The sequence below is a fragment of the Oxyura jamaicensis genome, chromosome 14 (assembly GCF_011077185.1).
Source record: "Oxyura jamaicensis isolate SHBP4307 breed ruddy duck chromosome 14, BPBGC_Ojam_1.0, whole genome shotgun sequence".
NCBI lineage: Eukaryota > Metazoa > Chordata > Aves > Anseriformes > Anatidae > Oxyura > Oxyura jamaicensis.
The window spans coordinates 8,477,515-8,491,065 of NC_048906.1; the positions used below are offsets into that span (position 1 = coordinate 8,477,515).

At 40.1% G+C, this 13,551-nt stretch overlaps 1 protein-coding gene across 2 annotated transcripts in view; it reads right to left on the reverse strand.

Annotated features, from left to right (window-relative positions):
- Nucleotides 1-13,551, reverse strand: part of VPS35L (VPS35 endosomal protein sorting factor like) — a 55,423-nt gene that overhangs the window by 811 nt on the left and 41,061 nt on the right. For both annotated transcript variants that reach the window (XM_035339159.1, XM_035339160.1), the window contains exons 27-30: nucleotides 9,983-10,122; nucleotides 8,112-8,277; nucleotides 7,214-7,332; nucleotides 527-673 (exon numbers count right to left, since the gene is read on the reverse strand). In XM_035339159.1, the coding sequence (XP_035195050.1) occupies nucleotides 527-673; nucleotides 7,214-7,332; nucleotides 8,112-8,277; nucleotides 9,983-10,122 (572 nt within the window). The remainder of the gene's footprint in view (nucleotides 1-526; nucleotides 674-7,213; nucleotides 7,333-8,111; nucleotides 8,278-9,982; nucleotides 10,123-13,551) is intronic.

Here is a 13,551-nt window from a genome sequence, read left to right on the forward strand (position 1 = left end):
ATTTCAGAGCCCATCATGTATGCTACATGAAGACATTTTAATAGACACTCCTGTGATTTTCCCTAAATTTCACTGGATATACAACTGCTGGCATTTCTGACTCCAGAGCTCGTTATCTTGTATATCTTTCTTAAGAAAGGCTTTAAAACACCTACTTTTCAGGTTTATGCCATGCAGTTCCTCCACTACATGAAAATGCTCAGTTTCTTTTTAAGTTTATGTTTTCTGTACTGAAAGGAAAAGTGCAGCACCCAACAATTCCAGGTCCTTTAACACATGAAATAGTTTTAAAAATGCAAGATAGTAGACTAGTCCAAATAAGGTAAGTTGCTTATTCATTCAGAAACATTAAAAAAAACACTAATTTACACATACTAAAAAAAAAAAAAAAAAAAAAAAGACAAAGTTGTAAAGAGTTTATTCCAATTTATATCAGGATTTATATTATATTTTATTCAGATCTAGAAAGTAGTGCAACCTTTTCCCAAATAAGGGGTTGGAAAAGAATCTCTGCAGTATTCCTTACCATAGTCTTGGTGTCAGCAAAGCCATGTTTCTGAGCAAGATTCCAGAGATTTACTGAAAGCTGGTTTAGTTTGTTGTTTCGTAGATCCCCATGAGCTAAAATAGTGTTAAATAAATAAAGTGCCAACTGGCTCTGTCGCTTCAGGGTCTACAATAAAAAAATAATTCCTGTATTATTTATTATACAGTCATCCCAGCAAAATTTCTCCAAGTTCACTTACAAGTGCAAGGGGCAGACACCCGTTCTGTAATACACAGCAATAATTACAGGCACAGAAATACGGGCAGTTTCTACATTCCATTCAAAATACAAGAACCAATAATCACAAACCAACCTAAGTTTCTGCAAAATTATCCAAGACTCCTCTCTCACACCACTTCAGTACAGCACAGTATAACTGTACATAGCTCTGACATTTTGAATTCCGGACTTCGTACAATTGCATAGAAATCACTCTCCCACCAACCAACTTTGATCGGCATGACTTCACATTTTTTCCCTCTTTTTTTTTTTTTTTTAAGGGAGACCATGATCATCAGTCTAAGTCCAGATGTATACAATTTCATTTTTTTCCAACAATTTCTTTTACTTTTAAAATTGAAATAAAGACATTTTTCCCCTGCTTTCTCCCACTGAAACTTTGATGATACCAATGTACTTATACCATATTTGCATTTACTTTCCTTAAAATTGCTGAGGAAGGACCTTGAGGAGGACTCGTGCTCTACCTTGGAGAAGAGCCATGTCTTCCAGCCTCTGCAGGGGAGTTCGCAGGCACAGACAATTCTGCACTAAACTTACAGGGTGCTCCCACCCCAATTTGGAGCGAGTGGAACACAGAAGTAATAAAGACCCTATTGTGGATTTTGCCCACTCCTATGAAATGTTTTAAAAGGCTAGAAAGACAAATGATTGATGGATGCATCTGGGATGTAGTATGTATTTATACTGCTTTGCTGCAGCTGTCCTTTGGTTTTGGCTCAAGAAAGACCACTGAGAAAAGCAAAGCTCCATCTTACACAGAAACCGCAGCAGCAGGGTAGAAGCTACATCTGTCAGCTCATCACCTTGATTCATGAATTTAATACTTCACTTCGGCCCTTACAGTTAAATGTACATTAGGGGTAGTGAAAATACAGTGCTCAGATACAAAGCTACAGAGAAAACGAGGCATGGATTGGGAGAGAGGAGTGTTGGCTGCAACTCGTGCTCTCCTGACACCATACCAAGGCAGTCACACAGCCTCTGCCCTTTCCCTAAGGAACCAAAAGTAAATTAATTTCACTTCTCACTGCCAGCAGAAGAGAGGTCAGATGCTATTAATCAAAGAAATGGCATGCACTGAGCTATCAGTCCCCCACATAAATATAAAAAAGGAGAAAGCCGTGCCATTAAAGAATTGTCTAACGAGAAAAGAGGACACAGGATGCTCCAAACAAGAAGCATAAGGCCGATACTGTACATGAGCCACACAGCAGTACGTGCCAAGCAAATCTGACACAGCAGAAACCACACGCGCACACACACACACACACACGTGCAATGCCCAGAGCTGCTCAAGGCGCCAGGAGAAGTTCTCTAAACGCTAAATTAATTACATAGAACTACCAAGACAAACTGTCTTCCTCTAGCAGTTACCTACTTCAGCAATTTCCATCCCAGTAGCCCCAAAACTGGTTTACAGACCAAAACGACCACCAGTGGTAGGGAGTGTTGAACTGCACTCCTTACCAGCCGGAGAAACACAAGCAGTCTCACCCAGCAGTAACACGAAGAGCAGAAATGCCACTTGGAAAGAGAGTTAGGGTAGCAGCAGTTGTTAATGCTTAAATATTACTACAGTATTTCCCTTGTAGGACTAGCATCTTTGGGGGGAAAAGCAGATACAGCATACCACCTGCTAGTCCACGTTTTGCCTTGTTATTCACAAGGCAGCCTCCCTCCTGCCACGTTCACACCATATATGCTGAACTAGCAAAATAAGGTGTTACCTATACTTTTTTTATCCCATTGACACCTGTGCATCTTCTGCTGAAAATCACCTTCAGAAAGGTTCCTGGGAAGCAGCGGGCTGTATCCTCATAAGTGGGAGTTACTTTATTAGGCAGATTGCAAAAACAGCTCTGCTCAAGGAGCCTGACTACCAACTAGCGAGGTTTTCTAGGCAGTACGAATGCAAACACACCATCCGTTCTTTAAAGTAAGGACGACATTTTGACAAATTTGAAACATATGTACTTCTAAAAGATCTAGAAACATGAAAAAGCTGGACGAACGAGACGCACGCTAACTCTCATCGTACTGGGGGCAGGTACAAGTCACAGACAGGATCTTGGCATCCCATCACCAGTCACACAACGCAATACGAAGGGAGAGGGAGGCAGTGAAGGTATGTGCTAAATCCCCTGTGTCTGCAAACTAACAAGACAAGGCTTCAGGTGGTGATGAGCAGCTATGTTTGTGCAGCACGGCACCGACCTTCAGCCCAGCACACTGCCGAGCCTGCTGCCCTCACGGAGACTGAATTGTGGGTGGCACTCCAGCTCAGGAGGAATTTACAGGCAGCAATGAGAGAGGAACAGCTCAGCTATTTGGCAACCATGCACATCACAGGATAACAATTCCCACACCAAAAAGAACTGCCAGCCTTCCAGGCCTTTTCCATAACTCTTGGGGTAACGCCGATGACTATGAAACAAAATAATACATCATCCCATAACGTGATCCCCTGTATCCCCAGCCTGTCCAAAGTGCAAAGTCTAAATTTCATACAGACTATTAGAGAAAAATGGGATCTTTCATAAAACAGACAAAGTAACTGTTTTTCATGGCATGCTGGCTAGTGCTACAAGTACACATTCCTGTCTTACAGAGAATTGTGGCAGACACCTCTGACATACAGATACCGTGAGCTTTCTGCTGGAAAAGCCTTTGGGCATTTGGATACATTGCTTCCTCTGAAGGTAAATCTAGTCTGCTGCTGGTCCCATAGACAGCTTTAAAACAACTGGCTTGGAGAGTTGGTACCAGTCCATCTGTGGCAGCACAGCGCTCAGCATGGGCTGCAAAGCTGCTTCAGGGTACTAAATATATCGGTCTAGGCCGAGTCTCCATGCTGATACGGCATCTGTTTGCTAGGATTACCAGAGCTATCTAGCCAGAAATTAATTCCAGCACCACTGTGATGCTGGTGGTTATGTCCTTGTGATCCACATCTAGATATGCCTGAATAAAGCCTTAACAGGCAGCCTTGCCTTAAAAGCTCTGATGGGAAGCCCTCTGGGACCTCGGAACATCTGTTAGTTCACTGGAAAGAGCAGGAGCTGCATCAGGGAGGCCAGGTTGCCTTACACAACTGCCCTAATGTGGGATAAATGGAGCCCCTAGCACAAACAGCAGCTCATGCAACGAGCTCATGTATAACAAAAGGGAATAATGACTTGGGCAGGAAAAGCAGCAACAACCATGCTGCACCTAGCAACTCACAGACCATCCAAGAGGACACGTGGCCCCTATTTCACCACTTTTCCAGCACACGAGGATGATCAGAAGAAAAAGTGCCTTGTTTTGGATACAATCCTTAAAAAAGCAGTCCAAAAGCACCCCCCGGAATACTCAACTGGAGTACAAGTGGCAGTCCCTGCAGGCGCAGGGTGCGGTAATTCACCTTGTAGTGAAGGCAGGCTAAATTGTTTTACTCCCAGCTCTAGACTGCCACCATGGTAGGTTCATCTCTATTTCAAAGTCATTAATTGATTTTTAAATCCTTCACTGTTCACATCAGCTACATTTCTCTCTCTAAATGTAACCCAACAAAAGTTATGCTCCGTGTGGAACTTGAGGCTCATGGAGGACCAGGCCATTCTTTCCAAAAAACTATACTCAGTAATCCTGCTTTGGGCCATTAGCAGAATCCCAATTTATTTTGGTTTCCACCATTTATCTTACAAGCATGCAGAGGCAATGTTCTCAATCAAACTATTTCTAGTCTATAAATTCCACCAGCACGTGAACAATGGTGTAATAAATTCAAGTGGAGTGGCTGTGTGCTAGCTAGCTACAGTTCCTCATGGCAATGCACCCATCCTTCTTGTTGAGCCAGCAGCAAATGAGCTGCAAACATGCCAAAACAGGCACCTCTGCCACCTGCAATGTCTTTTGGAAACTGCAACAGGTAAATTCTCTTGCTTCCTTCTTCCCAAAAGAGGGAGAAAATGTTTAACCACCTTTAGAAAATCTTGGCTGAGGACACAATCCTTCAGGAAGAGCAGGCTCGTTTCAATTTAAAGCACACCCACACAAAGGAGAACTCTGTCGAACTCTGCTTGTTGTTCAGTGCTCAAACACGTGATATCGACTGAAGTTTTATAAGGTTCATATTATAAACCTAAAAGTTAGCTGTGTTGAAAGGAGAAGCCTCCAAAGGGTAACCAGGAATTGCTTTCTCTTGCTCCGTCTCTATACTTGATATAAAAAGTCCAGTATCTATCACATGGCACATGGGAAGACTGCCATCCTAACACAGCACTGGCACAGCAACAACCACCTGCTCTTAATGGTTTGGATCAAAAGCGGCATTTGAAGAAAACACACTCCATCTGGACATTTATCACTGAGCAGCGAGAGGCCAGGTATTTACATTTCTAAGAAACTTGGAGCTTAAGATTAGCCTTCCACCCACCCACACAAGGTAGAGAGAGGAATCACTGATACATACTCTCGTCACCAGGAGCAGCTTGAACTTTACAGAACTGTCCAGAAGTTAAATTTTAGTTCAAACACTGCAACGCAGATGAAGGATTCTTTAATAATGCGAAAAGATCACACTGTGTTAACATCAGATGCGTTGTTCTCCTCCAAATTTCCATTTGGTGAAAGCATTTTATTGTGAGAAAAATTTATTTTCCTTTATAGCTTTTAAAGGAAATGAACCAATAAAAACCCAGTGTAATCAGAGGCTTCTTCATTTAAATGAGCAGCCAAGCAGATGAACAATAAAAGGTCACTAACACCAAAGCAGTCCAAACGCCACAGTGATTTTATGATAGGTGCTGCTTTAGCACAAAGGGAGGTCTCTGACAATATTCTCGTCACCTCTATTTCTTCAGCAACAACAGCTTCTTCAGGAAAGTATTCATTCTTACACGACATTTTTTACTGAAATCTCTCAAGGACTTTTACACAACAAAGCAAAATAAATGTTCCCCCTTGGTAAATAAGGATGGACATAGGAGACCACAGTGACAAAGGTAGGGCAAGGATCTATATCCATGCTGCTTAGCTTTAAATCCTGTTTTCTATGCAACAAATGCATCCGTGAAATAACATGGAATCTCATCACTCAAAGTATTCAGCTTAAAAGATGAAAAAAAGCCTTTCAGAAACCACAGATTTGAAGCCTTACAAACATTCTCATCTACATACTCCATGTAGGAATCAGAAGCAAAACAATCCCTAACATACAACCCAGAGTCCTAAGCAAGGTGTCTTTTTTTTGCTGTTATTGTTCAAAAAAAAAAATGCCATTCACTGTGGTCATACATACAGTGATGTAAAGGCATTGCAGCAAAGGACTTGTTTATCTTACATCTCCACTGTCTTTTAAGAAAAGCAGGATAGTAAAAGCAGTGAAAAGGCTCAACTTAGTATAGTGGTCTCCAAACATGCATCACATACATTCTGTAAACACTACAAGCTACTGTGCAAACAGGGTACTTTAAAAGTGCCATCAAATTATCATCTCCTGCCTTCCCATTTCAGTCTATAAGCCACAAGATTGCAATCAATAGAGAGTACTTTGAAAGGAGCGATTAGGAAGCTGTGGAAGGGCTCTACCTCAGAAATACGTATGTTAACTGAACAGTAAGTTCACTCTGCACTAATCCTAGCGTTTGGGATCCAAAGCTTTTCCAAATTAAAGGAGGTTTCCATTGGATTTTACCCAGTAACAGACTAACAATGAATTCTCATTTTGTTCATTACAGAATTGGACATTTTAGGAAACTGTAATTTAGCTGGCAAGAAAATATGGTTTATTTACAGACAGAGAAAGGTGACAGCCAGGAGGAAATAAGCAGGATGGACAAGGAGCAGATCTTACACAGCAATCAAAGGAATGGCTGTGGCACTCAACTCCAATTCTCTAGCTTAGGCCAATGATTGCAACATGGAGCTCAGCTCATTATATGCAGAAAGACCCTCAATGAAAAAAAAAAAAAAAGTTATGCCACATTGAGCATCATGTTTCCATAACCCACACTAACTTCCTTGAGTCCTAGTGTAATTTAAAACAAACTCTAACCTCATTATGCTGCTCTGCAGACACCATTCTGTGCTACAGCAGAATTGCATCCTTTGGCACACTGCCACAATCAGGACAGAGCCTCTGACGTTTGTCACCTCTATCAGACTATCCAGGCACAGCATATGGTTAAGCAGTTAACTTTAGCCTGTATTTTAAAACATATTATAAATGCTACGTGATCTCTTTTGCATCATTAGGTCTTTCTACCCCCTACATGATCAAGCTGCCTACGTGATCAATTCCCATTTTAAATAAGTAAAACTAATTCTTTCTCATTGCAAAGTTCCCAGAGCTTTCTAAAAGATGAACCCTGGTCAAGAAGGTTTATTCAATTCCGAAGTAATTTTAGTTGTGCTTTACATCCAGTTAAAGTAAGGACATACCTCTTCCTTTCCAAGGGTTTTGAGATGATCTAGGATCTGTGCTATCACTGTTTCACACAGTTTATTAATTTCAGCCAGGAACTTGGAGTCTCCGCCATACAGGGTATCATTGGAATCAACTGCAGAGACAAACTGAAGGTTAGGTCTGGCTAGAGAGCTATGCATTTGTTTGCTACTAAAAACACCAGCGATTTATGGAAGACTAGATTCGGAAATTATAAAATGACCCTCCTCCGTGAAATGCAAACAAAACTATCTTATTTAAGTGACTGCCACTTGGTTCCCTACTTGATTTTAGGAACGTAATGCTGAAAAGAATCTCCTAGCTACAAGCCAGTCCTATATTCCTGGATGCAGCCAGGTCCAAAAATGACTGCTAGGCCCAAATGCAAAACAACAAATAGTGACAATTTTCACATTTTCCTCCCTTTCATTAGTCTAGAAGAGTTCAGGCATCATCTTCAATGGCAGCAGGGCTTGGCCAAACAGTTTATATTTTACCTAATACAAACAACAAGATATTCAAATCATATTCTGAGAACTACCATTGTTAATAAATGCAAATGAAACACCAGTGATAGAGATAAGTCAAGATGATACTTTAGACTGAAAGAAAACACTCCGTACATACAAAGTTTTAATATCTACTTGAAATGTTTACGGTTCTAAGTATTTGCATCACCATCACCACAAAGTAAACCACTTTTCATAGATTTGCTTCAATAATAGACTAGACATCTGCTTGGCAGCCACCTCCCGTTGTTATTTTAAATCCATTTCCATAGGAAAATAATTCATTGTGTAACATTTACTACCACTGATCTTCATTAGCAATAATACAGCTATAATGCAAACTGCATGGTGGAACACACAATCCAGGGTCACCCCCATGCATTACCTTTATCTACATGGTAGATATATGTTTCTTGAGTCATTGCAGACAGCAGATGTAAAACATTAGTATAAATCCTGACTTTGTCATCGCTGTTATCCTCCCAAGTATAATCCTGGATCACATTTAGTAATCCTCGCACAAGAAATAACACTCCTTGTTCTGGGTGGTCCTGTAGAAAAGAAAAAAAGAAGTCAAAAAAACAAAACTCCAATGAACCCCAAAACAAAATGAGGATTATTAGGGGCCATTTGGTATTTTAAAGTCACAATATTAGCTCTATAAGAGCAAAAACTATGATACAATTAAAGCTGACAACTCCTTTTCTGAAGTGTGCTTCCAGTAATTTATTTTAAAAAATATATGTTCCAGTTTCAGTCTAAAATGACCATTTGATCTATAATAATAAACCTGATCTAGACAGCCTCCACAGACAAACTTTGAAATGCTTTGTTTTCTATCCATAGGGGAGTGGTGCAGAATTGTCAGCTTTTTAACAGCTTGCCTGTAAAATTACACACTCGGTGTAGATTTTTTTTTTTAATTTAAATAATGTCAGTAAGTTACAGAGGCACATATATTGCTCATATAATTATGAGTTATAGAAGAACACCTACACTGGGAAGCCAAAGTCACAGACAATCAACAATCTTTTAATATGAAAGGAATATAACTATAAAGATGTCTGCTTTATATAAACCATGTATCTGCAAGCAGTGTTTGATACTTGCACCCAGCTTATTTCCAGCCTGCAGCTGGTGTAATGACACAAATGTTCATAAGACAAGTCTCAATCCCCTAGGGACATTTTCTTCTGATTGTCTACCCTGTAAAATAAAGAGGAGAAATTATGGAAACTAATTTCTGAACCCTGGTATCTCATAGCAAGTTCTTTATTACTGAATCTGAGAAGTTGGATCTCCCTCCTCCAGCTATCTGTTACTAGTCTGAGTCATTTCTCAGAGGAGCATCCAGTTCTGACACAACATTCCTTCAACATCTTCCTTCTGTAGTCAGTGGACTACACTGGCACATCACAGTGGCAACGAGCCTTTCCCCTTTAACAACACAGCACCTCCACGTTGCTGAAAATTGTTCAGGAGATCCCTTTCCACTGGAAAAAGGAGAATAAGCTTCTCTAATTATGAGGATTGAGACAGTAACACTATGCTGCTTCACCAAACACATAGTCAACAAAAAGGGAGAATAAAAGAGGAAACTGTGAAGAGTGTTTCAGTGAGGAGGAAAGGCCTACTTGCTTTGATGGAAAAAAAAAAAAAAAAGACGCTTCAAAATTTAAAACAAACAGAAAAAGCCACAAGAAAACAAAAACAAAAGAACATGCCATGATACTAAAGCAGTCCTTGCAAGGAAAACAGAATCTTCTCACAGAGGGCTAGAGCTCTTAAAAGAGGGAGGTAAAATTTTCAAGTGTTTGGTTTCTATTGCAATGAAATCTTCTGAGACAGATGCCTCCCTTCCTTCTCTAAGGTCAACAAAATACCTTGGTTATGTAAGTTTTATCTCAGATCTTTCAGGTTAGTTTACAATTTTTCCTCATCTTTTAACCAACAACGCTGCATTTTCTGGACTTGTGGTGGGGCATTTTTTGATGACCCATGGAAAGGAAAAAACTGGAAGGCTAGATTCAATAAAGATTAGCTGCTAATAGACCCATGGCTTCAGCACACAGCACTCCTTGGCCAAAATGGTGAGGCAGCATGCTCCAGATAATACTCAAGGAACTTGACATTTTTGTCTCATTGTACAATAAAGAGAAAGTTCAAATTAAACCAGATTTACCATAAACTTTTTAACAGGAATGTCAACTAGGCTGTGTGCTATTCATATATAGCACACACACACAAGTGACTTACCGGAACAACCAATAATGTGGAAAAAAAGTTACAAAGGAATTCCAAGAGGAAGGCGTCAGAAGGTCGCATCTTTCCATCGATACTGATCATTTTTGGCACTTCAGGAACAAGGCTCACTGCAGCTTTGAAAAAAGCATCAGCTACAAAATAAAAATATACTTGCTGTTATAGTTATCACTCCAACTGCTATAGCACTCAAGCCTATGATCTGATGGTTCTTACAGTTTGTTTCAAATAGACTACAGAAAATGACCATATGCTTAACTGTAAAGAAAACTCAAGACTCAGCAGTCAAAATCTGTGGTACTTCAAGCAATGCTGTTTTTCCAACAGAAGTTCCTGCATCACTGGAGACTTCTGAAATTAACAGTCTTCTACTTTGCTTAGCAGCTGGACATTGTTGTTTCAAGTATATGGAATATATGGAAAAAAATAAAAACAAACAAAAATAAAAACAAAATAAAATCACACAATTCAAAATTAACTTATCTAAAGAAATGCTTATGCCAGAAAAATGGGGAACCAGAAGGGCGGTGGGGTCGTACATATTAGATCATGCTAACATGTTCAATAATCCATTCACAAAAGGCTGTTAAAATTCTAAGGAAATACAGCCAACTTAATCCTACAGGGAAAAAAAAAAAGCCAAGAGCATTAATCGTAAACTGAGTAGATGTTCTAAGTTAATCTTCACAAACTAAAACAATAATATTTTTCCTCTTATCCGAGAAGATCAGCTATATATGCTAAGAGTCCATAAACAAATATCTGACAGCAGCATTCTTTTGCAATTTCTTGGCTACATTTCAAAACATCCAAGTCCTATTCAAGTTATTTAGTCATATTCCCTTTCCAGATGTTTAGTTACATAATTGGAAGCATACGTCAGAGTTAATGCTATATTCATCTTTATTTTACAAGAACACAGACCGAAGCCATGAAACCAAATTTTAGCAAAGATAATTCTTGGCAAAAGACAAGAGGTGTTAGGCAGGGATGGAGATAACCACTAACAAGCATGCATGGTCATTTTCAGGAGCGCAGCTTGCTCTGGAAAAATTCATTTGAGCACATGATACTCCAAGCAAATTTGCTAAATATAGTACCATCTGATAGCTAATTTAAGCTTATGAGGAATACCAGCGAAACATGTGCTTTGGAAAAACTAATTCTTCTGACTCTTATTTCGCTTCAGCATGTGAGTGTTTGAGAACTTCTGAACTTCTCAGTGCCTGGGCACAGACTCCCTCAGTCAAACCTCGTATTTCCTTTTATCTTGCATGTTTAATTTGAGGTGAAGGAATGTTTTTTATTTATTTCAAAGAACATATTAGTTTACACAGGCAACCCAAAGGAAGGTAAGTGATCTGTCCTTTCCTCTATTAGAGGAAGGGAAGCAGCAGCAGATGTTCATTCTAGCACAAGTAAATGAATTGCTATCATTTCCACAGTTGTCTCTGCAGAAAAAAAAAGTACGTGCCCCACATCACCATATAATCAGAACGTACGACCAGACAAATGAGAAAGCGTGTCTCAGAAAATAGTCTGCATGCCAAAGCGTGCATGTCTGTGCAAGGAACTTGCCTTCTGAAGTTATTTTGTAAGAGGACAGGAATGATCTGTGCAGCAGTCTCCACAGCAAAACAGAAGAGCTGCAGAGTACCTCACACCTATTCCAACTATCAGAGTCCTAGAGGTTCTCCTCAAAACTTACCTCAGCCCCAAACTAAAACCTCTTGTCTTCACTATGAAGAACTGCAATTTGACCTGATTTACTCTTCTCAGCCTCCTGACATCGCTGAGAATAAGAACGGCCTCCTTTCTGGTTGAGACAAGCTGCCTCATTGGATCTGCTGGTGACAGCAGCACTCCCAGCCCCACTTCGGGTGGCTTGCTGGGGAAGAGGAGAGATCCATCCACACCGGAGACAGCTCAGCGGTGCCTGTCGTTGCAACAAGCTCCTCAGTGCTTCCATTTTCTTCTTCCCTAACCATGGCAGTCGCAGGGCTGCTGCATCCCTGTTGTGGATGCAAATGGAGATTTGACTGCCGCCCTCTCAGACTCACCACTGCTGCTTGGTTGCATCCACAGAGCCCCCTGCAAGTACCCAAATATTGTCACGCCTCAGCACAAAGGGGACACTGCAGGGCTCTGGCTCCCTTGTGCTGGATTCTCCCCATTTGCCTCGCCCTCCATGACCCCAGTGCAGCAAGGTAAGCCAAAAAAGCAATACAACATAAAAGCAGTTAGTTGCATTTTCTATCAATGAGGACATTTTACTTAGGTACATCCAGAAGTTCTGGCAAAGAGGAATACATTCGTTCTGTTAACAGTACTGCCAGCCTTTGCTAACCACAAAATTGCCCTTGTGCCGGAACACCTAAAGCATACTCATCCAAGGTACATGTACTTCGTAAGAAGCAAAGATAAGTGAACTCACATTAATGCAAAGGTTTTATTAAAGATTTTACAGAAAAGTAACTGTCTGCCAAACACTGCCTCCATATTGTTTTGTGGAAAAGTGACAGAGTGTATATCACATGCTCCAATTTTGGACTAAAGTTCACTTAGTAAGTTGTCATGGAAGTACTGGCTATTTTCTTAATAAGTATGAAAAAAACATCAGCATTTAATTTTGAATTACATTAATTATGAGGTTATGCAACAGTGCTTTCTCTGCCTCTTTTAGAAGTCAATTTATAGAGCTATTACTTTAGGCATGCTTCAAGATAAAACCATGCACCATCTTTTCCTGGCTTCCAAAAGGTGCAAGGAGCAATCTTAAAAGCACCAAAAAGGCCACAGCAATGTTTCATTCTTGATTAAAAACAAAACAAGAAAAAGATGAAAAAGGCTTCTTCCAATGAGGGATGCTGTATTCTTACCTGCCAGAAGTAGGATCCTGCTTCTAAAGTGAACCACTGTTAGGTTGGTTAAGGGGAGAGCAGCCTGCTCATTACAACAAATCATAATGATAAAGTCTTTCCAGGCTGCTGTTAATATCTTGTGCAGTGCACTGAACATGACAAACTTCACGCTTCGCTAAATTTATCCTTTCAGTGCAGCTCCTTCACTTGGGTTGACCATAATGCTATCAATCTTTCCCCCGAGCTTACATGCTGACCTTCAGGCTAGGGAAACTAACAGCACACCCAAGACAGTACTTCCAGTAATATTCTGCTACAGAAAAAAAAACAAGTGAGAATGCTGTTAATATTTAGCTCTATCAGTATTCATGATGATACCTACATGCGTGTTTGTTTAATTACAGGCAAACACAAAAATACATACACCTCCATATATTCCTACATATCAGTCTTTGCATACTAAAAAATAACTTACATTGTATTTGCTGCATCTAGGACAGACGATTAAATGGTATTAATTTCAGATTTCAGGCAAGAAAATAAAGCACACCAAAAAACAGGGAGAAACAAAGCCATTAGAGATGGGAAAACAATTAAGCTCCAGAAGTATACCCTCAGTGAGTAAAAGTGAGTAGGTTTGACATACCTACACAAACTACTTTTAGTCCCAGATAGTGTTAAAAAAGGCTAAGTCTATCCAAA